A 23,844-nucleotide genomic window follows, 5' to 3' on the forward strand; every position below is an offset into this window, starting at 1 on the left:
ATACTTTTACTTTTTACTCTTTAAGTACATTTTTAAATGGGTACTTTAATACTGTTACTTAAGCAGATTTTTTTCAAATGATACTTTTACTTGAGTGTTTTTTTCCCTAAAAAGTACCAAAATGGAGTACTTCTTCCACCACTGCCTCTATCAAACTTGTATTCTGGCTCCTCTGTCCCGTAACACTGAAAAGCACATTAAAATGACTACATAATTGTGAGTACACATACACACTGAGCCCCCCATCGCCCAGAGCCAATGTCCACATCTCTGGAACATCATCGTCCGGAAGCTCTGCGGATTCCAAGTATCTCTCTGAGTAGAAATGCGTTATTCTGTTGTGTTCACTGTGATGTCGTTGGCACAGTTATGTAAAGAGACGAGAGGGGGGAGAAAACAGGGGAGGGGTAGAGGGTCAGTGGAACAGCTGTCGCTCTATAGGCTTAAAGGGAATGATGTCATAATTGTGAATTTATGTAAGCGGTGTCCCATTCACCTTCAATGCCCTTCTTTATACAGTTATGTTACAGAGATCAGGAGTCTAACCTCCTCACTGAGAGAAGGAGACAGGATAACTACTCTGCATTTGGTGTTAATACAAAATTCATCTTAAAATAATTAAACTAAAGCAGATTAAATTAACAAATGAGATTATATGTTAGAATGTTGTTTATTTGATAAAGGGAGATTTGCGTGGTGGAGAGGAAGAGGAGGAACTGGAGAGGTTGACACGGCTGAGGAGGCTGATGGTTCTGCTGCTGTGGTGAAGCTAAAGCAGAAGGGGAGAAAGAGTGTATTTAAATATATATTGGGCAAAATTGACTCTTGTGAGCATTAAGCCTTGTTAGAATGTTGTAAAAACAGGCCCGGAGTTGTGTTTTGTTTCATTCACACATGAGTAACTCTTTATTATTAGTCTGTCTACATCTCAAAAACTCAAAATACTCTGTTCCACCTTGTGATTACATGAAGTAGTAGTTTTCTACCACTAGTTTTCTCTGTCAATTCCAGAGCTGAAATCATCCAAATTATTCTAATGAAGGTGTATGGAAGGCATGTCCAAACTATGGCCCAGGGGCCAAGGGTGGCCCTCAGACCAATTTTTCTTGGCCCACAGGTTTCCAGGTGAATTGGCCCATATTACTCTTAAGCTGTATTTTTTTACTGCAAGTTTTGAAAAATCTACCTTGATAAAGCTAATATCAAATATTAAGTGTGTCCCTTTGAGGATCTAAGCATGAATGCTGCTGCTGATGCTGCTATTGTACATATTTTCTCCCTTTAAGTATTTCACTTGATTTTTTTAAGCATATCTTTTTAACTTTGTGCATGCCCTTATTTGTATTTGTATTTATTCAGTGTGTTTATGTTGCACTTTTTCACCGAAGCAAGTTCCTAGTTTGTGAACTGTGTTCACAGACTATGGCAATAAAAGTCTTCTGATTCTGATTCTGATTCTGATGAATAAACGTCTGGTGGTTCATTCTAACTTGAAAATGCACAATTATTCACTGTGTTGACCACCAGTCTATGGCCCTCCATCGGTCCTCAGCTTTGTCTGTGTTTTGATTGTGGCCCTTGATGAAAAAAGTTTGGGCACACTGGGTGTATGGAGTTTAAACACACAGGCGAGCACTTTCTGTATAACCACATGACATGACAAGGTGGAAAAGGGTGTTTTCAGTTTGAGAAGAACGCAGGGTTTGTGTGTTAAATGTGTGAATGAAGTGCCTTTAAGCATAATGTAAAGCCATATTTGTTTTGTCAATAAAACTAATGTAAAATTGTGACTGATAAGCATTGGGAGTCAGAATGATGTTTCATGTCTTCTTTCTTCTTATCGCTCAACCCTGCTACACTGTAATTCCACAAACGCAGGTCCTGTCATGTTATTGTTCCTAGAAACCGCCAAATTGTAAACATTTAACTCTATTTCTTTTCTATTTTCCTCTCATTCCCCTTGGAGCGTTTCCTCAGGCCTGTTTACCATTTAAATAAACCTGTTTTTGGTACAAACTTTATTAAATGAACTCAGCGCCCAAAGTGAAAGAGGACATTTAAAAACGTCTTTAGCAGAACCAGGTCAGACTGAAATAGTTGCTTTCCTCTGGACCGGGTCAGAGATGAGGAGTTCAAATGCCCCGTGAACTTGCATCATTCTAGTTGTAGTTTCCATTCCTATTTCAGAATAGACCTATTCTGCAAACTGGACTTTTCAGAGCTTTTAAATATTAAAGTGTCTTTGAGAGTCTGGAAAAAACAAATGTATTGTGACTACTCAATATCTGGAATCAGAGGAACTGTGAAATACACGAGAGTCACTATTAATCAATTAAAGAAGAGAGAAAAGTGAGAAAATGTTAATGCCTGTCTGAGAAAAGTGTATAAAGTGTGTGGTGAGGGGTTTTACAGCCTTAAAACATACATAATATTTGTAAAAAAATAAAGCTGACTACTTTGCGGATTTTGCCTATTGAGGGTTATTTTTACAACACCCACAATAAACAAGGGACCACTGTATTTTGTATTATTTGTACTACTTTCTACATTTAAAACACACAAAGGACATCAAATATATGAACCAAGATGTATGGAATTTTGAAGCAAAGAGAAAAAAGTGAAAGAACTCAATTATATTTTTTTTATATTTTAAATTCAGAACCTCAAACTATCCACCCTTTTCTTTGTCAACAGCTGCAAACACTTGGCCTTCTCGCAATGAGATTCCTGATGAAGTCACGGTGAAGAATGATAAAAGTGCAAACGAGGGTTCAAAGAAAGTGGTTTTTTTTTTTGTTTTGTTTTTTTTTGTTCCACGTGTGTCATTCATTGTTGCTTTCAGTGAAAATCTACAATGTAGTAATTCTGGAAATAAAGAAGAAACATACATAAGAAAGTGCAGCCAAAATTTTCACTGCTCTAGGCCCTACGTGTATGAATGTGGGTGAAGTGTCTTGCTCAATGACACAATGGCGGCATATAGTAGTAGAACCACTGATATCTGGGTCAGTGAGCCAACACTCCCAATTATTATTCATTTCATCCCATAACATCTATACTATACAAAATCATACACCAAAAAACATTTACAAAATAAATATTGTTTTATGTAAATCAGGCTCATTTGCATATGCTGTTGTGTATAAACAGTTTTCCGTTGTCCCAGTTTCTGTATTTGCGTCGGACCTCTTCGTATTTTGCCTTCACTCTCCAGCTTTGCATGGTGTTGTGTAACCTCGATTGCTGCTTATGACATAACATCCTCTTCATCACGGCAGAGGAGGAAGGCTGGCTGCAGCTCCAAAAGTCACGACCGGACGGGAAAATGGACCAATCATTGTTATCTCTGAACCAAACGACGCTCAAATGATCTGGATCAGGGCATAAGTAGCTAACACTGCATCCTATAATGTTAGCTAACTATCCAGTTCTGTAGAATTCCCAAATTTGTATGGCATCTTCAGAAACAGAAATGCTGTTTTGCATGAATTTGATTTTTTTTTTTTTTTCCTAGGTATCTGTACTAAATTTTAAAGTGGGTACTTTTTTACTTTTACTTTACTACATTTGAGAGCAGTATATATACTTTCTACTCCACTACATTTTTGAACTGGACTGAAAAGTAAAAGTATTTGAGGGTTTATTTTTAACACATTCATAGATTGAGCAAACAGAAATATACAAATAAAAACAGTTAAGTTTTAAAATTAAGGAAAGTTAATCTGAAGTGAGGGAAAAGTCATTTGATTCAAAATGATGGGTGACCAATGAACTTTTTCGTTTCTCATACATCACTGAAATAAACAAATATGATTGTGTTTGGCACGATGGAAGGCATGGCAGCTGATGTCTTTCTGTATCTGAATCTGTCAGGCAACTTTTTTATCAGACCACCTAGACCACAAAACCAAAATTAAAACAAAAGGACCTGAGACATCGAAAACAAACTTTTCAGCTTTTTTTTTTTTTTTTTTTTTTAAGCAATTTCAAGGAGGAGTAAAATTGTTAAAATTAATTCATAAAATGTTGAAAGCAGGAGGTAGAGTCTCTCCATTCACAACAATGAATATGGTATTTAGACAATCAGAACACAATATTCACAGTGTTCTGATTGTCTAAATACCATATTCAGACAATCAGAACACAATATTCACAGTGTTACATTTCTATACACATCGTTCACACAATATAAAATATGATTAACATTTAAATTTGGGAAGTTTTAGATTTTAAGGGATTACCACTCTCTAATGTCACGCCAGAATTCCTTGGACACAGAACAAGTAAAAAAAGATGCTCTATGGTTTCTTCAGCGAAATCACAAAAGGGACAGCCTAACTTCTCAAATGTGAACCATTTCTTAAGAAAATTGGACAATGGATACATTTTATGACAAATTTTGAATTGTGTTTCTTTAACTTTAGGGAAACTGGCAATTTAACGCAATTTGAAAACTCTTTTTTCGGCAGATTGTTTTTATTATAATCATGGAAAAATATGGATTTGAATGCATCTGTAATACATTTGTTACGTGCTTTTGCATGATTTTTAAGCTTGGTAGAGATGATTTAACATTGGAATGAACAACGGCATTTTGGAACAGGTGCATTAATGCTGTTGGAATAGCTTTACAAATTTGGTGGTATTCTCTGTTATTGTATTGCATTTTTAGAATTGAACTGTCAACTACCTAGAAATAAGGCAACCATACTAACACATAAGCCATACTCTTGCTGCATGTTTTGCATTTTCAGTGGGAGCAAGTGTAGATGTAGGTTCCAAGTATTATATCTGGGGCTGACCTTGTGCTTTTTGCCTTGACATCAGTTGTTAAGCTTTAGTCAAATCTAAGTATGCCGGATGGGTACCGTAAGTACTCATTGAAACTGAACCAGCAACCTCTTAGTTACATGGTGGCTACTAACATCTAAGCCACAGCGCTATTCTTGTCATAGTTGTTGGCGTAGGTTGTTCGAATGTAGGTTACAGGTATTGTGTCTGAGGCTGACCTTGTACTTGTTAAGCGCTAGTCAAATATAAGTGCGTCAATTCACCTCAGTGTCTCATTTCAAAGGTTTTTCCGGCTTTCGTTTATGGTGGAGTGGAATTCCTTTGTTATTCAATGACTGCAGTGGATCTGGGACTTTTCCATTCAGATAAAAAAAAAAAAGCATGTGAGGGGTGGGACTTGGGGGGGAATGAGAGGAGAGACAGAGAAAATTGGAGAAGAGAGTGAGGAGGAGATGTGGCGAGAGAGAAGAGGAGGAGAGGAAGAATGGAGGAGAGCGTGAGGAGATGGAAGAGGAGAGCGAGTGAGGGGGAGGAGGAGAAAACGGAGAGAGGAGAGAGAGAAGAGGGGGTTGGTGGTCACTCCCCCTCCTCCCTGCTCAGCTCAGTGCTTCAGATCAAACAGGAATAGAAATTAATGAATGAGTGAAAAAGGCAGAATGAACTGGTCAGATTTTGTACATTTCTGATCCTATAGATGCCACTTTGCAATCACTTATGCAGCTAACTGCTAATTAGCTTTCTGAGCATTTTCACACTGCTGCTCTAGAGTAAGGTGATGATGTCATACTCCCTGATAGGGGCAAAATCCATCACCACCTTTTGTTCAGTAGAAATGGTTAATTCCAGGGCTGAAATTAACCAAATAATTCTAATAGAGGCATATGGAGTTTAAAAATACAGTGGAGCGCTTCCTGTATTACCACATGACATCACAAATTGGAACAGGAAGAAACAACATAAGAACATAATATGAAAACAGCGTGATATAGACCTTTTAGCTTGCTATTTTAACACAAAAATCAAAACATGCCCTCCCATCTTATGTATGATAGTAGTGAGGAACATTTCGGGCTAAGCAATATTTCATTGAAGCAAACCCTCACTACAAAGTTACACAGTGCCCCTTTAAACATTACCATAAAACATACAGGTCTTTTTTTGTGCATAGCCATTTTAAAATTCATTATTTTTTTGTCCGTCCAACAACCCATTCCGTCTGGTTAAATAAATAAATAAATAAATAAATAAATAAATAAAAAATGGCTGCGGCGGAATCCCGTGACGTCAGCCCTCCCCCAGTGCGCTGTCTCCTGTGGCAACGCGGCTGACGTACGGAGGAGGGGGGCGTGGCTTGTATATAAACCTCCGCGGCGTTCTCCTTGTCAGTTAGAGAAAGATAAGACTCGCAGGAAGAGCGGACCAAACCGCGAGATTAAACGGCGACACGGCAAATTCTGGGCTTTTCCACGGACCTGAGGGGGAAGTACGGTAGCGTCTGTGGGTTTTTACGGTCTTTAAAGGATTTTAAATCGTTAAAAAGGTCCGAAAATGGCAGTAACCGAAGCTGGATGTGACCTAACTTACTGCAAGATGCGGGGGATTGTTGCCGTGTTGGCAGGTGAGCGCCAAAAAGACAAACCGGGTCGATTTTTACATTTTACCTGCTTAAGTATGCGTGTTTAAGTGGAATTTTATGTCTAATTGGTTGATAAAACTGGCTGTTCGTGCACTGTTTTTATAACAAGCGACTAAGGATGTAATACGGAAAACTTCATTTATCAGGAGCAGGTGCATATGAATTTGAATCTTCTTTTTTTTTTCACCCTCATCTACAAAAACATTAAAATTTCAATTCAAATGTCAACCCAGGTCTTGAGAGGGGTTTACACAATTCGATGACATACATTTGGCCAGTACAAGCCAAGTCAAGATGGATAGATTTCATTCGATCACATAATGAAAAGGCCTACTAGGATAAGAAAAAATGATCCAAAAATGAAATAAAATGTCCTCGTTGTGATGTCGCCTTGTGAAATGGCTCTTGGACGTGTCTTTGTTGAGACCTAACGTGGGTTTGTGAATGGGTGACCCGGGCTGGTTGCGTAACGTAAAGCCGCCGCAGTCTCGAGCGCTCACGCAAATCTGTCCTATAATTACGGCACTCGTGGTTGTTTGGCCTCAAACTGTGGATTAAACTCTCCGGTTCTTACATCAGAAGAGTCCCGTGGTCAGTTTGAAACATCTTAAAGCGCACCAATTTCACGTTTTTCTCATTATAACATGGTTTAGTAGTGGGATGTCATATGTGGTAAACATTTATCATAGTTTTACATAATTTAAGCAGTTTGTGGAAGAAAGTTGAAAAGGAAAGTACAAAAATACAGGAAGTTCTGGTTAGTTCTAACCCTACCTATCTCATCACGGGAAATTCCATCCAATATGCTGAGAGAATTTACGCACAAGGTGGACACGTTATTTAACAACATGTGAACAAAATAATGCCGTTATCATTTATTTTTATTACTTTAATCATAACTTATACATTTTGGACAGGTTTTGGCCCTCGTTATCATTATAATTGCCAGGTAACAGTTATGGAATGACCTCTATTGCCTGTGTCCAACCAGGATGTAAAATAATAAACTTCACCAAAATGACAAAACAGGCAAGATTTTTGTAAAATCTCAAATAAAATGTGTTTTTGTGAAGTGAGTGGTCTAGCCTGTCATCTGCACTTTAAACTAATACTGTATGTCTTTTGCAGCATTTATCAAAGAGAGGAAGATGGGACTGAACGACTTTATCCAGAAACTGGTCTCCACTCCACACATCTGCCAACAGTGAGTACTTTTCCACTGGCACAAGGCCAAGTACCTCCAAATGCACTCCAGGCAGAACTAATTGGCACAGATTGATTAGTCAGAGTCAGATATGCAACAAGTGCAGTGTCACTAATTGCATGTCCAGTTGAATGTTAGCATTAGATTTTCCATTGCTGTGTTCAAAATGAAATTGTGTAAAATGGGTTGTGTTCACAAGCTAGAGTTTGATGACATGTTGTAGAGTTTGGCCTATATGCCTATCAGGGGTTCACTTTTCTACTTTAATTTTTTTTGAAAATGCTATGTATTGCCAAAAAACTATGTATTAATATGCTTTATAAATTTTTTATTTTTTATTTTTTGACACACAAGTCACTCTCCCTTCACAATGTTATAACATGGTAGAATGCTTCAAAAAGTCAATTTTGCACAATTCCCCCTCTTTTAAATTGTTTTATTAATCAAAAAATACTCTTGAAAAAGATTCTTACTGTGAGTGGGCTCGCCTCTCCATTGATCTGACCTGTAACTTGGCCTGATGGCGGTACATATCTCCAAGGAGATGGATAAGTTAAGTACCATACTGTGGAACATTCTAGAAGACAAGCAGGCACATTATTGTGTGTTACATGTGTTACCGTGAATTATGACCCAAGTTCAACATAATTCTGAAGTAATGAAATGGTAATAAGCTTTGTAATGTTGGGTTTTGTTGGTTAAGCAAGGCACTAGACCTGAGCTGTATTGACAGAGTGATTAACTTAAGTATTAGCTAAACTGTGCATTAGCATTGTCTGCTCCTACTCTAGAGCTGCTAACAAAAGGTTAAGTAATACTGAAGTTGATATGTCTATTTGAAGGAAAATTTTTCATTTTAACTCATGCACATCATTTGCAGTGCCATGAGTCATGATCAATTATTTTTGGGCGACAGTGGCTCGGTGATTTGACCTTTGACCCTTCAACCAGAAGGTCTGTAGTTTGATCCCAGCTCAGTCTAGTGCATACTGTTCTGTTTTTGATTTTCAACAAATAAGGAGAGTGTGACTAACCGAAAAACTTTTGGCTAATGCTAGCTAGCTTGTGACTGTAATGTTATTTGAGAGAGACTTGTTTAACAGCATCAATCCTGTTGGAATTCCAGATAAATCAGTTCTTTATGGTCAGATTGTGTTTAAATAAAACTCAGATTAAAGTCTAATTTGAGTAACAGAGCTTCAGAAAGAGCAGTGCTTACAGTTGACATCACACTCCCAGGCAATGTTGATGAAATCAAAGTGCAAAGTATCAATAGATCTGAATAATTCTTACTATTTGTTGAGATTGACTTTATATAAATCCTAATTACGAAAGTGATTTGCATAAGGTAAGCACTAGATTTGGCTCCTTGTTCCTTCCTGGTAGAGTCCATTGTATCAGGAGCCAATCTGTTTAAAGAGCTGGTTTGAGCAGGTCATTCAAGAGCAGAGCTAATCTACGTCCCAGAAGAGCACAGGAATAGCCCCCTCATTCAAAAACTGGTGCAGCATCGGCTAATCACACCATCACCAACTTCAACGTGCCTTGCTAATCCCCGCTGTCCTCTAGCTTAATGCTATTAGCCACATGTAGCTCATTCAGGTGTCCAGAGGATACTTCCGCGTCATGGAAAAAACCTGTGAGAAAGTTGATGGGAATGTCAAAATGTCACCGGAAATACAGGAAATAATAATACAGTTTGTAAAAATTTGGTAGAGCTCCTTGAATTGTATCTGCGCAAAAACGGGAAAAAATAACTAGTCAATTTTAAACTGTTTGCAGTGGTCCAAAGTCAATCCTCACTTACCTTCTGCATTCTGAGCATCATAATTATTCACTGCAACTTTATAAGCACTTTTCATAATTTTCAGAGACCAGAGCGGAGTTTACAATCATGGTAAAACTAAAAAATAACTAGCATGCTAACTGTGCACTTCCTTATTCCCTATTACTGGACAATAAATTGCTCTTTAATCACATGCAGACAGCATGCAGTTGGAGGGTTTGAATAGGGCCCAGGAGTGATCGCTAAAATACTCAAACATGCAAGGATGATATCTAAAAGCACTTCAGGCATGTCTTTGAGTTGGCATATGTCCCTGTGTGTCAGATAACATGGTACAAAGCTCCAAAAAGTAGATTTAACATAATATCCCCTCTTTAAGTGAGAATCTGTTTGAACAAGTATCTGCTTTTATAAAGGAAATAAAGTTCTGAGAAAAAATATTCAAACAACAATCAATTGAATCTTTATAACAGGTTCAAGAGGTGAGAGGTAGATATTGAAAAGGATGAGTAATGCTGCAGAATTGATCATTATCTAATCAAAATCGAAACTTGAATTTTTCAACTGGCAAATTGTCAAAGTTTTTTGAAGTACCATAATTTCCTCCACAAAAAACTAAATCTGCTGTCTTATTCTGCATAAAAGCTGCTAACCCTGAAGTTTAGATTTGTACAAGCATGTCCTGAAATGTCCCTGTGTGTCTGATGGTCTCTGTGTGTGCCAAATGACCTCCCTGTGTCTCATGGGGTCTTATTCTGCTGAAAAACTGCTAACACTGAAGCTTAGATCTGTACAAACATGTTCTGAAATGTGAGTCTTGTATTAGTTTGTCATATTTCAGTCCTTTTGTCAATTCATCTGGATGTGTTTAAAACTGAACAGAATGATATTAAAACATAAATCATGCTTGTCAGAAAAATCACAATTGGATATTTTTTCCTAATCGTTCCAGTGTTACGAGTTTTTGAAAATGCATGTTAAAACCCTCAGCGTCATTAGAAACTTCTTGGAAACGCATGGTGTTGTGGTCATAGTCAGCCTGGTCATCTGTTCCTTCTTTAATTACACTAATTGAATTATGACTGTGCAACGTTGGTGACAGTTTTAGCTTTGCAGACCTGGTTTATGCTGGCTCCAGGTCGGGCTGTCTGTACAGCTGTTAAGACTGAAAAAGTTTAGCCGCACTTAGCACTAAAGCAGTCTATGTCACTGTCTGCAGTGCTGGGTTAGCAACGCCTTAAGCAAGCTCAGACAGGTCAAGATGTAACAACTATTTGACCTGGTTAGGAGCTGAGGAGGTAGCGGAGAGGAGCAGATGATGCAGAAGAGTCAGATGAAGCAGAGAATGCTTATCAACATTGTTGGCAATCTCAATTTCCAAATACAGTATAAAATTTGCACCCTAAAATAGCCACTTAAAAGACGAGCAAAACCTATTTGAAATTAATTTTAATGAAATTTTGACAATTTTCTGAGCTTTTTTGTTGTTTTGTTTTGCAGTGTGGAGGTGAACAACTTCCTGAAGATTGACGAGAACCAGAATGAGGAAATGGAAAGGGATGAACTTCCTGATCCGGTACAGACATAATAAACACAAAATTATTAAGTTATCATAACGTTATTTAACCTAAACAATTGAGTTATGATAACACAATTTCATCACTGATCTAATGTCCTGTGTTCTCATCAGATGTATCTCACCTCACGCAGTTCTCTGGCTGAAGACACACAGTAAGTCAGGACCAAACCAGGGGGAGGACTAAACCAAAAATGGAACTAAACCTGAACTACCCCATTTTTTTTAGTTCTACTTTGGACTAATCTATAACTGAAATGGGACTAAACCTGGCTGAGTCTTGGACCGGTCTGAATGAAGCAAAGAATGACACCATAATCGGAACTAAACCAGATTTTTAGGTCAACTTAGACCTAATAAAGGACTATCACAGTTTTCACTGCAGGCTAAACCCACACTTGAAACTAGAGACAGTCAGAAAGTTATAATTAAAGTAAGTTTTAATTTTAACAAATGTTTCTGTTTCAGGATCAAACCGTGTGATTTTGACTACCTCAAAATCATTGGGAAAGGCAGCTTTGGAAAGGTACGTTCAAATTAGTTTACCTCTATATTTAGTCTGTAATTAAAATGCAATGCCATGACAAAGTACAAAATTACTAAAATATATATTTCCATGATGACACAAACCACATTTAATCTAAGCTTTCACACAGCTTCCATTGTCAACAGTGTCTCGACTCCTATGCAAATCTATAGGAACCAGTATTTTCAGAGCTAAATACCTGAAGCACAGTCTGAATCCTGTTTGAACAACTCCAACTCTAGACTCATGTTTGTGTTTGTGCAGGTTCTACTGGCTCGGCACAAAGAATCCACCAAATATTATGCCGTCAAAGTCCTGCAAAAGAAGATTATACTGAAGAAGAAAGAGGTGAGCAAGTCTCAAATGTGCTATTGGTTTATATCTGGGGATTAATGTTTTGTAAGTGGGACAGCATATTTTCATCAAAACAGGTCAAAACCTAGTCTATAACAACTCTATAACAAACTAAACTAGGTCTGAACCAATCGTGTCTAAACAGTCTAAACAAGGAATGAAAAAGGTCCAAACCAGGATTATATCTGAACTAAACCAGGTCGGGACCAAACCGGGACCAAACCAGGAAACACTGTTTTTTAAACAAGACAATGATTAAGTCATAACCAGGGACGATAACCAGGGACGATAACCAGGGACGATAACCAGGGACGATAACCAGGGACGATAACCAGGGACGATAACCAGGGACGATAACCAGGGACGATAACCAGGGACGATAACCAGGGACGATAACCAGGGACGATAACCAGGGACGATAACCAGGGACGATAACCAGGGACGATAACCAGGGACGATAACCAGGGACGATAACCGCAATTAAAAGAGAGGATTGTGTTAGGGAGGGCATCTGATGCGTTCTTAAATTGATGAGACAATCAATATAGACACAAGAATGCAGATTAGGCTTGTTACAAATAAAAGTAGTAAGTGATGTTGTCAAGTATGGAAACATTTGAAACTGTTTAGCCAAGGTCAAAAAGGTGTTCTATAGTTTTATATTTAAATCGGTTACTAAATGAAGTAAATTTTTGTCAGTGATTCATTTATCTTTGTATCTAATATGATGTCACGTTGTTGTCACAGCAAAAGCACATCATGGCGGAGCGCAGTGTCCTGATGAAGAACATAAAGCACCCGTTCCTCGTGGGCCTGCACTACTCATTCCAAACCACAGACAAACTGTACTTTGTCCTGGATTACGTCAACGGAGGAGAGGTGAGAATAGAAGGTACTCTACTATAGAACATACTGTGTAGGATTATCTCTGTTTATATATTTATATGTAGACATTTGTCAGTACAGGAGACTACATTACAACATGGCTGTATTAAATGCACTTATCAATTGATACTTTGTAGCTTATGCCATCAAAATTCATTGGGGGTTTGGGGGGGTAACTGCTCTGTTTTAGGCTCTGTTAGGTTTTAATCTGAGTTTTATTTCAGCACAATCTGACCAGTATGAACTGACTTAGTTAGAACTATAACAGGCGAGCTGATTTTTTTCTGTTAAACTAATCTCTCTCAAATAACACAGGAAGGGCATCTGACACACAGGGACATATAGTTGTGATGTTAGTATTAAAGTCTAACCTGTTTTGTGCTTTGTCCTTAGTTGTTTTACCACCTTCAGAGGGAGAGGATTTTCTTGGAGCCCAGAGCTCGTTTTTACGCAGCTGAAATCGCCTCTGCCCTGGGTTACCTGCACTCCCTGCACATAGTCTACAGGTGAGGCATTACATCACAAACACCTGTGTAATGTAATGCAGAGGAGACTGTGGTGGCCCCCCATATTCTAATAATCTCTCCCACATTCTAAAAACAACCTGGAATATACACTGGCATCACAAAATTACACGTTGTTCTCCATTGTCTTATCATAAACATTTAAAAGTAATGATGCTGGACAGAGAGGACTGCACGATTAAATATAGGCAATAAACATCATTTATATTGCACAAATTGTATTAGATGAAATGACTCAAATCTAAAGTCTTTGTTCCACTTAGTCTACCCAGAATCAATGAGAAACACTGTAATGTCATTTATGTATGTGATGTATTCCAATTTCACTACTGCTAAAAGTCAAACAGGAAAGAACCACAGAGAAGTGTAACCCAAACCTTCAGGCAAAATCCTTTAGTCATAATCCTAGAGTCAATCAGTGGGTTGCAGAATAATGACAAATTAGGACTAGCAATTAACAGCAAAATATTATGATTTGAATGGAAAAACGTCCTCAAAATGTTGCCTACAGAAAGCCTAAATGCATGAATAGAAAACTTAAAATGGCTTAAGAGCTCCCCCAAGTGGACATATTTAGACATACCATAGTCTAACTGTAGCTGTTATCTGTTTGGTTAATACAAGCACAACTACTTAAAAATATCAATATAATTCATTTTGGAGGATTTTGAGACTTGTTATGTATTTGTTTGGTGTGAAGAATAACAACAGGTTGACATATTGACTAAAAATCTTAATCTGATTTTATTTATTTATTTATATATTTATTTGACAGGGACAATGCAATCTGACATAGTTACAACATGAACATTGCAGCTGATGTGATGCATATAGAGTTTATAGCAAAAGCTAATACAAAGAAAAACTCATTCATACTGAATTCTGTTTATTTGTAATGTTATTGTGATCATGTATTGCCAACACATAGAATAATATGACATATGTGTGCGTCACATAAATATTTATTACTATTACTATTACTGACCTCAGGGATCTGAAGCCAGAGAACATCCTGCTGGACTCTCAGGGACACATCGTTCTGACCGATTTTGGTTTGTGCAAAGAAGGACTGGAACCCAACGGGACCACCTCCACCTTCTGTGGGACACCAGAGGTGAATATATATGTGCTAAAACTATAACTGTATACAAAAACACACTAACACACCTCTTCCTTCTGTGTTTCATAAGACATAAATATATGAACTAGAAGCTATATGGCTGGATTAGTGTGAGCGCTCACTAACTAGCCTACACTTCTGTAGAACACCAGAAATTGCTCTTTACCAGAGGCACAGATTTTACTTTTTAAATTGCTCTTTACATGTACCACAAACCTCTCATTCCACTGGAGTTTAAAATAAAATATCTACAATTATTATGGAGCTCAAGAGTGACCACTGACCCCCTGGTGTTTTAAATGTGCTTTTTGGACAACCGTGTTATGGATCTTGGCACGTAGCTGGTTCGCCTCTGCAGTGTCTTTGAAATCTTAATATTTGAATTTTTTGAAAAGTTTATGGGAAAAGTTAATAGAAAATGTACTTCAAGAATGATAACGGGTGGTCACTATTGAGCTCCTTACTACTGTATAGTGTAAAGTTAAGCAATACTTGTTTTCTCTTCATCTCATCTCTTCATCGTGTCCTCAGTACTTGGCACCAGAGGTGCTGCAGAAACAGGCGTACGACCGGACTGTGGACTGGTGGTGCCTGGGGTCTGTGCTCTACGAGATGCTCTATGGACTGGTGAGGTTATTTTCAAATCTAATGCGCATTAGATTTTTATGATTATCCAATTTTGACTTAATTTGGTACGATTCATTTTGTTGGCTTTACACCAATCAAGTGGCAATTTTCATATATTGTTGTCATAATATAATATTTTTCAAGCATTTTTAGCAAAATCTTAAATCGGTCATTCACCATGTTACATTAGAACCGTCTTTCCTCCTCCTAACGGCCCTCCTTCTAAACTCCCTCTCTCTTGTGTCCCCAGCCTCCATTCTACAGCAGAAACACGGCTGAGATGTACAACAACATCCTGCACAAAACTCCTGTCCTGAAGCCCAATGTCTCCAACGCTGGACGAGACCTTCTGGAAGGGCTTCTACAGAAGGACCGGAGCAAGAGGCTAGGCTACAAGGACGACTTTGTGAGTGCAGAACATCATATATAATAATGCCTGAGTCAGTCAGATACAAGGACCATATTACACAATTTTTTTGATCTATGTTTTAATGCCGTTTTCTCATCACAAACAGACCTGGAGTTGTGTTTTGTTTCATTCACACATGTTTAACACACAGACCCTGCATATTTAAGCTGAGTTCTTCTCTCAAACTGAAAACACTCTTCATCACATTACTTGATGAGATGTAGACAGACCAATAATAAGTTTTGTTTCATTCACACATCTTTCAGTAACTCTTTAACTCCAGGTATGTTTTAAGGAGATAACAACATTATAAAATCTCTTGAAGCTCACGAGAATCACGAGAAGTTTGAGTAATATAGGACCTTATTAAGTCTTCATATATAATATGTTTGTATATATTATGCATGTGCTGATGCTTATATGTCTGTGTGTGTGCAGTTGGAGCTTAAGTATCACTCATTCTTCTCTCCCATAAACTGGGACGACCTCATGGCCAAAAAGATCACACCCCCTTTCCTGCCCTCAGTGGTGAGTTCACACATATGTGGTAAAAATACTAGAGTTTCAGTTTGAAATATAAATACATTTTACTTGTATGTACCGATTAGTAAAGATATTTTACAAACAAACCCTTTACTGTGTATACAATTCAATGCAAACATAACTGATGTTAGAACTGAACAGATTTCCCTCAATATATTTATATGGCAATTACTACTATAGATGGCTGCAAAATTATGAAAAAACACACAGGGACATTTAAGAACATGCTAGCAGAGGACATTTTTTGTGCACCAACACAAATTCTGATTTTTGAGTCAACAGTGATATATCATGCTGTTCTAACACTACAAGTACTGTTCCTGCTGCACATTAAATCAAACCTATGAGATCCATTGTTGGACCAGTATGAAGTTTTTGAACTGATACTGATATCCGATATTTGGCGTGCTGCTGTGGTCAGTAATCGATATTTGCCAATACTGATATTTGGCTTTTAAAAACCCTGTCTTTTTTGTAATTCTTTATTTTCAGACAGTGGAATACTTACACGGGGCAAACCATTAAAGCAAATACAAAATCTATCCAGTCTTTTTTTTTTTTTTTTTTTTTTTCACAAAAATGATACACAAACAGAACTTTGTACAAAGGGAGAGAGATAACAGTAGCTGCACTTTACCTTGACTCGTATAATAAATAAAAAAATAAAATGAAGTCTCAAGGCAGACACGAGAGTGAGGGGCCATCTCTTACAGCAGGATGAGCAAGTTGGGCTGGATCTCCACAAAGTCCGGCCGTAAAGGCTTAATATATTTAACCCAGTTAGACCATAATTTAATGAAAACCGGTTTCTTGAGGCGAATAGAGAAGGTAATCGCTTCCGTTACATGTATATCATTTACAATGTTTATCCACTCTGAGTTTGTGGGGGGCCCAGGAAGAAGCCAACGTCTTGTTATTGCCTTTTTAGCAGCTGATGTCAAAATTCGGAATAAGTATTTGTTTGTTCGCTGAAACTGATTATCACAATGACCAAAAAAAAGAGTTGAAAATTGTAATGTTACTTTTACTTTAAGTATACTTACTACTGTCCTGTGGAACTCGACCCAAAATGGTTGTATTATTGGGCAGTCCCAGAATATATTCCCATGATCAGCTTCCTGGGCCCCACACTATCTCCAACATCCAGCATTCCCAGCTCCAAAATGTATTTTTTGCTTTGGCGTAATAAAAAAGCGCATTAAACATTTCCAATTAAACTCGCGCCAAATATGAGAATTAGTACACCTCCATTGAGATTCACAAATATTCAGCCAATCATAATTTGATATTATCAGTCAGGAATATTGCAAGTATTGGATCATTAAGGTCCGTTTTAACCCAAATGTTATGTTCAAAATAATTCCTCAATTGCAGATATCTTAAAAAGTCATAATTTTCAAGCTGGTATTCCGTCTTCAAACTATCAAAATCCTTAAATTTACCATTTTCTGTAAGTGAATAAAAAGTTGTCACTCCCAGAGTCACAGAGTCCATCGTCTAAAAGTATTGTCCATTAAGTTAGGCCTAAATCCAGAATCAAAAGCACACCACTGTATGATTTGTATTTTATCATTTAACAGACATTCTCCTTTTACTTTCATCCAAATTTTTAACTGAGTTTTAATAAAAGGATTCTTAATATCCTTGATATAAGAATCCAGCATTTATCCTTGATAAAAGAATCCAGCATTTATGGGCCAAGACTGCATGTATTGGAGGGTCTTTAACTACAAGTTCTATATCTTTCCATCTAGACTGAAATTTTGGGGAGCACATATTAATAAGAGGCTTGAGTTGTGCAGCATAAAAATATCCTTTAAAGTATGGTAGGGCCATGCCCCCTTCTCCTTTTAAAAGCTGTAAAGTTTTATATTTAACCCTGGGTCTTTTTCCTTGCCAGATGAATCTAGAAATTATCTAAGTCTGAGAATTCTTTTGAAGTAACTTCCACTGGAAGAGCTTGGAATAAGAAAAGATATCTTGGGAGTATGTTCATTTTCACACTTTCAATTCTGTGGTTCAGACTCAGAAAGGAAACAGAGTTCCATCTTCTGATATCTTCTTAAATTTTTATTAATAAAGGGCTGTAATTAATTTCTGCCAGTGTTGCAATATCCTTTGGTAAATAAATACCCAAATATTTCAGTGTTTGTTGATCCCAATTAAGAACATATTTGTCACGAATTTGTTTCAGAGGTGAATAATTGAAAGATAAAAGTTGGGTCTTTTGTATATTCAGTTTATATCCTGAGTATTTGCCAAATGTTTGTAAAAGTGCCATCACCTCTGGAAACGTATTAGTAGGTTCAGATAGATGGACCAAAACATCATCTGCATACAGAGCAACCTTATGGTCCTCTCCATTTACACTGATGCCCTTTATACTTTCAGTCTGTCTTAGTCACTGTGCCAGGGGCTCAATATAAAGAGCAAACAAAATTGGAGATGTGGGACACCCTTGTCTTGATCCAGGCTGTAATTTGATAGATTTTGAAAGATGCCCAAGAATTTTTATTCTTGCAGATGGCTTATTGTAGTGTACGAATAACTTGAATGAAATTTGAATGTACACCAAATCTATCCAGTACTTTATATACAAAAAACAACTGATCGAGTCAAATGCTTTTTCAGCATCTAGGCTTATCAACAGAGCCTCCAATTCGTGCTGATGAATGTGATGTAAAATATGTAAGGAGTGTCGAATGTTATCATGCGTTTGTCTCTGCAAAACAAAACCAGTCTGATCTGTGTGTATAAGGTATGGAAGTAATTTTTCCAGTCTTTTAGCAAGAATACTTGTAAATAACTTATATTCCACATTTAGCACTGAAATTGGCCTGTATGAGCCACACTCCAGTCTATTTTTACCTTCTTTGGGAATAATTGAAATAACTGCTTCCCTCCATGAGGGTGGCATCTTTGAGTTTTTCATGACCATGTTAACTGCCTTGAGAAGGCATGGGGTTAGTTCAGATCTGAGTGATTGGTACCAATCTGGAGGAAAGCCATCTGGGCCAGGAGATTTATTAGCCTTCAGCTTGGAGATGGTGCTATTGAGTTCTTTTTCTGTTATCTCAGCTGTCAAAATGCTATTATGTTCCTCAGATAGTCTAGGTAAATTAAGAGTCAAGAAATGCCTCAATTTTTTGTTCACCCTCTATGGGTGGTTGTGTGCACAAATTTCTATAGTATTTTTCAAATGCTTCCTGTAGTTGCTCTTGTTTATACAGTATAGCACTTGAGTCTGGGTCCTTAATTTTGTATGCATTACCTTCAGCTCTCTTTCTGCAGCCTTCTTGCAAGTATTTTTGCAGGCTTGGGGCCTGCTTCATAGTATTTTTGTTTCACAAAGACAAACTTTTTTTCAACCTCTTGTGAATACAGTAGATTTATTTCATTCCGTGTTTTTTTTCATCTCCTCTAAAAGTTTTGGGCACTGTTTATCCTTATGTTGCATTTCGCAACATGCATTTTGCATTTTGTTATGTGAACACCAAGAGATAATTCTCCCTCGCATTACAGCTTTTAGAGTATCCCACACTATATCTGGATCCACCTCACCTGTATCATTAGTCTCCAAAAACATTTTATTTCCTGGCTCATCCAAGCCACAAACTGAGGGTTATTTAAAACACTTGTATTGAGTCTCCATAATGTATTCGGGGGGTATCTCCAATATCTACTGTACAGAAAATGGGGGCATGATCAGATAAATCAATAGAGCCAATGGCACAGCTACCTATTCTATAACGATCTTTCTTTAACACAAATAAGTAATCTATTCTGGAGTAGGTATCGTGCGGATGAGAATAAAACGTATAATCGCGACTAGATAGATAAAAATCTCTCCAAAGGTCTATTATGCCCAACTCTCCCATTAGATTATTGACTTTATTATGCAGTGCGGTTGTGGGTATATTTTTGGATGTGTCTAAATTGGGATTAAGCCTAATATTCCAATCACCCCCACAGATTAGTCTCCGGTGCTCCAATCATTAAGTCAAACAAACTTCTATAAAATGCAAAATTACTTCCAGGTGGGACATAGACATTGCAAATGGTAATTATTACGTTGTTTATTTTCCCTGTGACCACTATGTACCTTCCTTCTATATCTGACTCCCCAGATACATATTCAAAGGGTATTTTTTTGTGATATTAATATAATAACTCCTCACCTTCGTCCTCCCTTGTATGATGAGTAGTAAGCTTTTGTATACCCCATTCTTTTCAGCTTTTCATGTTCTGAGAGTGAGAGGTGTGTCTCTTGTAAAAGTACAATTTGAGCATTTTCACGTTTAACTTTTGATAATATTTTGGTCCTCTTAGCTGCACTTGAGATTCCCTTCATGTTAAAAGAAACTATTTTTATATATTTTGTACTCATAGCGTATTAAATATGCGATATAATTATCACGCATGTAAAATAAACAAAAAAATAAAATTATAATAAATAAATAAATCTCCCTATATGTTTAAACTTGTGCACCATCAAACTCTCTCCCAAAGAGCAAGTAAACACAAACAATAAAAATGATAAAACATTGAACAAAATATAGCAGAACATTAAAATCCCATCTTAAAAATGGAGTAAAGATCACAAATTAACTTTTCATTTTTGCAAAAATAATACCAAAATGATTTTAAGGTGATTCAAATAATTGGTTACATGTTTGCGTCACATTCTGCCATATAAAGCTCTTCTATTTCCATTTTGACTCATGAGTTTATAAAGGGTGCAAAAATATCTGCAAATATCAATTATATTGATAAGATCCAACTTTTTTTACTTTATTTTTACAGATCATATTTCTCTTATTCTAACACCTCTCTCCCCTCTCTTTCTCTTTCTTCCTCTCTTCAGTCTGGCCCCACGGATCTGCAGCACTTTGACCCGGAGTTCACCCACCTTCCTGTGTCCTCGTCCCTGAGCTCAGACACGCTGCACCTGACCAGCTCCATCCGGGAAGCAGCCGGAGCATTCCCGGGGTTCTCCTATGGACCACCGGAGGACCACATATTTGAGCACTCCCACTTTGTCTGACCAAATGAAAACTTTCCAGTAACTATCGAAAAAACTGTCAAAATGGAAAAATGAACAAAAAACTGGAAATGATCAGCCCGAAAAGATTTTGGGACCAATTTCCACAGGTCAAGATTTTTACAAGGATATGTGATTTCAAAAACTGTTTATCAGTTTGAAAAGAGAAATTGAAAACTTAAACAAGGTTCAGTTATGTAAGGCAAATTTGCATTCATTTAAATATAACAATGTACAAATGAGACAGAAATCATGAAGGTGCATTTTCATCATGAAAATGCATTGGCAAGATACAGTATTATATTCTAATGACTGGGCACATTTACACATGAATCAGTACAAGACAATTAATCCCAAAATAAGAACTTGCTTCAGTGATACTACTACTAATACCCTAAAAGAAATCATGTCCTCTTGAACTAAAAAAACAGGTTTTAAATTACAAATAAAAACACATCACACTTTTTTTTTTTTTTTCACAAAATATAGCTAAAAATAAAAAAAATACCGTCAAATGGAAATTTTGTACATCAGTTCACCTCTGGATATTTTTTCTTTGTTAAATTCTCCTCCCCCCGCCCCCCCCCCCCCCCCCCCTCCTCTTCCCCTCTCCTTCTCTGTGCCAACTCTGCAGCACCTGCTCAAGTTTAAACTAAAGAAAGAAAAGTGCCTGAAGTTCACAAGGTAGTTTATATGGAAAAAAAATTGGGAAGTTTAATCTAAAATATCTTCTTGTCACCAAAAGTTTGTTGTGATCCTTTTCTTCTACAGAATTTAAAATGTGTTATGTTTCACAGTGGCGGAAAAATCAATTGTGGGATTTCTCTTGCAGCTGCTTTAATCTGCTTTAAAGAGGGGGGTATTGTGCAAACTTTTAGAGGTTTCAATAATGTTCCCTGATCAGAAACATGCCTGAAGAGGTTTTAGATGTCATCCATGCATGTTTGAGTAATGTAGCGGGGAGCAAACGGAGGGGATATTAAACTTGGACCAACTGCTGCTTTTCCTACAATTTTTTTTTCTCCATGAATCTATCAAAATTTTTAACAAATGTACTTTGTAGAAATACTTATGTTTACTTTAAAGAGGGGTTATGCAAAAATTGACTTTGATGTTGTTCCCTCCTCAAAAACATGCCTGAAGAGGTTTTCGATGGTCATCCATGGATGTTTGAGTAATTTTAGCGATCTCTCATGGGCACTATTCGAAAAATGACAATTCTCCATAAATATATAGAAACATGATACAAAACTGTACACAGCAAGTTCACAAACCTGATGTGATGTGTAGTAGTTTAATTTGCGGGATTCATGCTGATTGTGTTGTGATAGCTCTCTGAAGGGGGAGTGACTTAACACAAAAAGCAAAGGAAGGGGAGACTCAATAGTGACCAAAAACAAAAGTGAAACTTATAAAACATGTTAATACATTGTCTTGGGTGAATACAGCATTTTCAAAACAATAAAAGGTAACATGGTGTACTAAATGTTATGTGTTGCTGTTAATACCCCACAGAAGTGTTATACCCCCTCTTTAAGTCTAGTGTATAGAACTATATGAACCAGCAATAATGACAGTAGCACAAGCTGTATGCATTTTACTGACTGCTGTTTAAATTAGAATATATTAAATTAAAAATGTAATGTTATTTTTGTATTGCATCATGTTGTAGAGAGAATTTGTGATGTTTTGTGCCTGTCCAAGGATGCACATATCTGGTTTTCATTCCATTGAAAAAAAATAGTTTGTTTTAAGGTGCAATCCACTATTTTGTGTGGTCATGAGATGCTAAAAATGTCATTTGATATGGGAGAAGACACAAGCAACTAACCAGGTTTTCAAACTGTAAAAAAAAAAAAAAAAAGTGTCTATATATTTGACCTTTTTACAAAATGGTGGACTGTCTCTTGAAATGGTGAATCCTGATGAACCACTAGAAGGTGCAGTCTCCAAGACATCTGTGTTGAGTTGAAAGCTGTGAGAGTGCAATCAAGTTATATATATATATATATATATATAACTTGATTATATATATATATAATACACACACACACACACGTTTAACTATAGCTTATAAAATAAAATGGAAATTTAAATTATGAAATGCTAAATCTGACCCAATGTTTAAATGTTTGTAGGTATTTAAATGTTGACGCCTGCTGATAAAATACGCACAGTTTTCTTCCATGTTTTTTTGGGAGGGTCTTGAAAATATTGTATTTTTGTTTATTTATTTTCTTCGATTTTGTGTAAATGAGTTGACATCATTGGAAATATCTGTGAAATAAAAAGTCTAAACATGAAAGTTTATTTTAATCTAGTAATTTAAAAATAATAATAATTAAGCTAGTAGTAATTGTAACTTTTAGCCAAAGAAATAGACTTCAATAAAAGCATGTTTGTTCATTTTGGTTGTGTTTATTACACTGAAAAGCCTCCTTGATGTGAGCGGGCTTGCATCTTATACTGCATATAACAGGAAAATGAAACCATATACAATTAAAACCACATTACTGAACTTGCCATTGTAGAGGACTGTCGTAGTGAGGAATGTGCACCTGTTTTAAAGACAAATGTTGTTTTATGAGCTGTAGCTGTACCTGCGCCTGACCCACGCACTGACGCACGGACACCTGTCGCTTCTCGTCTTCTCAGAGAGATGCTTCATGAGAGGAGATTCCGAGCTTTGTGCAGGCTGAAAAACAAGAAAAAAATGAACTGTTCAGATAATTTGTAGTTTATTATTTATTATTATTTAGTAACATTTGAAACTACTGTTCAGATAAACTGTAGTTTATTATGTATTATTATTTGGTAACATT

The 23,844-nt window shown here is 36.9% G+C and overlaps 2 protein-coding genes across 2 annotated transcripts in view; one reads left to right on the forward strand and one right to left on the reverse strand.

The window, feature by feature from the left end:
• Positions 1 to 23,844, reverse strand: part of LOC117393383 (cell division control protein 42 homolog) — a 274,271-nt gene that overhangs the window by 180,468 nt on the left and 69,959 nt on the right. The gene's annotated exons all lie outside the window — the stretch shown is intronic.
• On the forward strand, positions 6,176 to 22,910 carry si:ch211-195b13.1 (STKc_SGK domain-containing protein). Its single transcript, XM_033991491.2, has 13 exons — positions 6,176 to 6,409; positions 7,556 to 7,631; positions 10,918 to 10,993; positions 11,108 to 11,148; positions 11,462 to 11,519; positions 11,784 to 11,867; positions 12,621 to 12,752; positions 13,152 to 13,264; positions 14,273 to 14,396; positions 14,934 to 15,029; positions 15,280 to 15,435; positions 15,877 to 15,966; positions 20,846 to 22,910. Exons 1-13 carry the CDS (start codon positions 6,340 to 6,342, stop codon positions 21,023 to 21,025), a joined length of 1,296 nt encoding a protein of 431 aa, XP_033847382.1. The 5' UTR covers positions 6,176 to 6,339; the 3' UTR covers positions 21,026 to 22,910.

This window comes from Periophthalmus magnuspinnatus, chromosome 11 (assembly GCF_009829125.3).
Source record: "Periophthalmus magnuspinnatus isolate fPerMag1 chromosome 11, fPerMag1.2.pri, whole genome shotgun sequence".
Lineage (NCBI taxonomy): Eukaryota > Metazoa > Chordata > Actinopteri > Gobiiformes > Gobiidae > Periophthalmus > Periophthalmus magnuspinnatus.

Coding starts and splice junctions, on each gene's coding strand:
- si:ch211-195b13.1 (XM_033991491.2), top strand. CDS start 6,340: ATGGCAGTAACCGAAGCTGGATGTGACCTAACTTACTGCAAGATGCGG. Junction 10,994..11,107: donor GGGATGAACTTCCTGATCCG/GTACAGACATAA, acceptor TGTTCTCATCAG/ATGTATCTCACCTCACGCAG. Junction 15,030..15,279: donor ACGAGATGCTCTATGGACTG/GTGAGGTTATTT, acceptor TTGTGTCCCCAG/CCTCCATTCTACAGCAGAAA.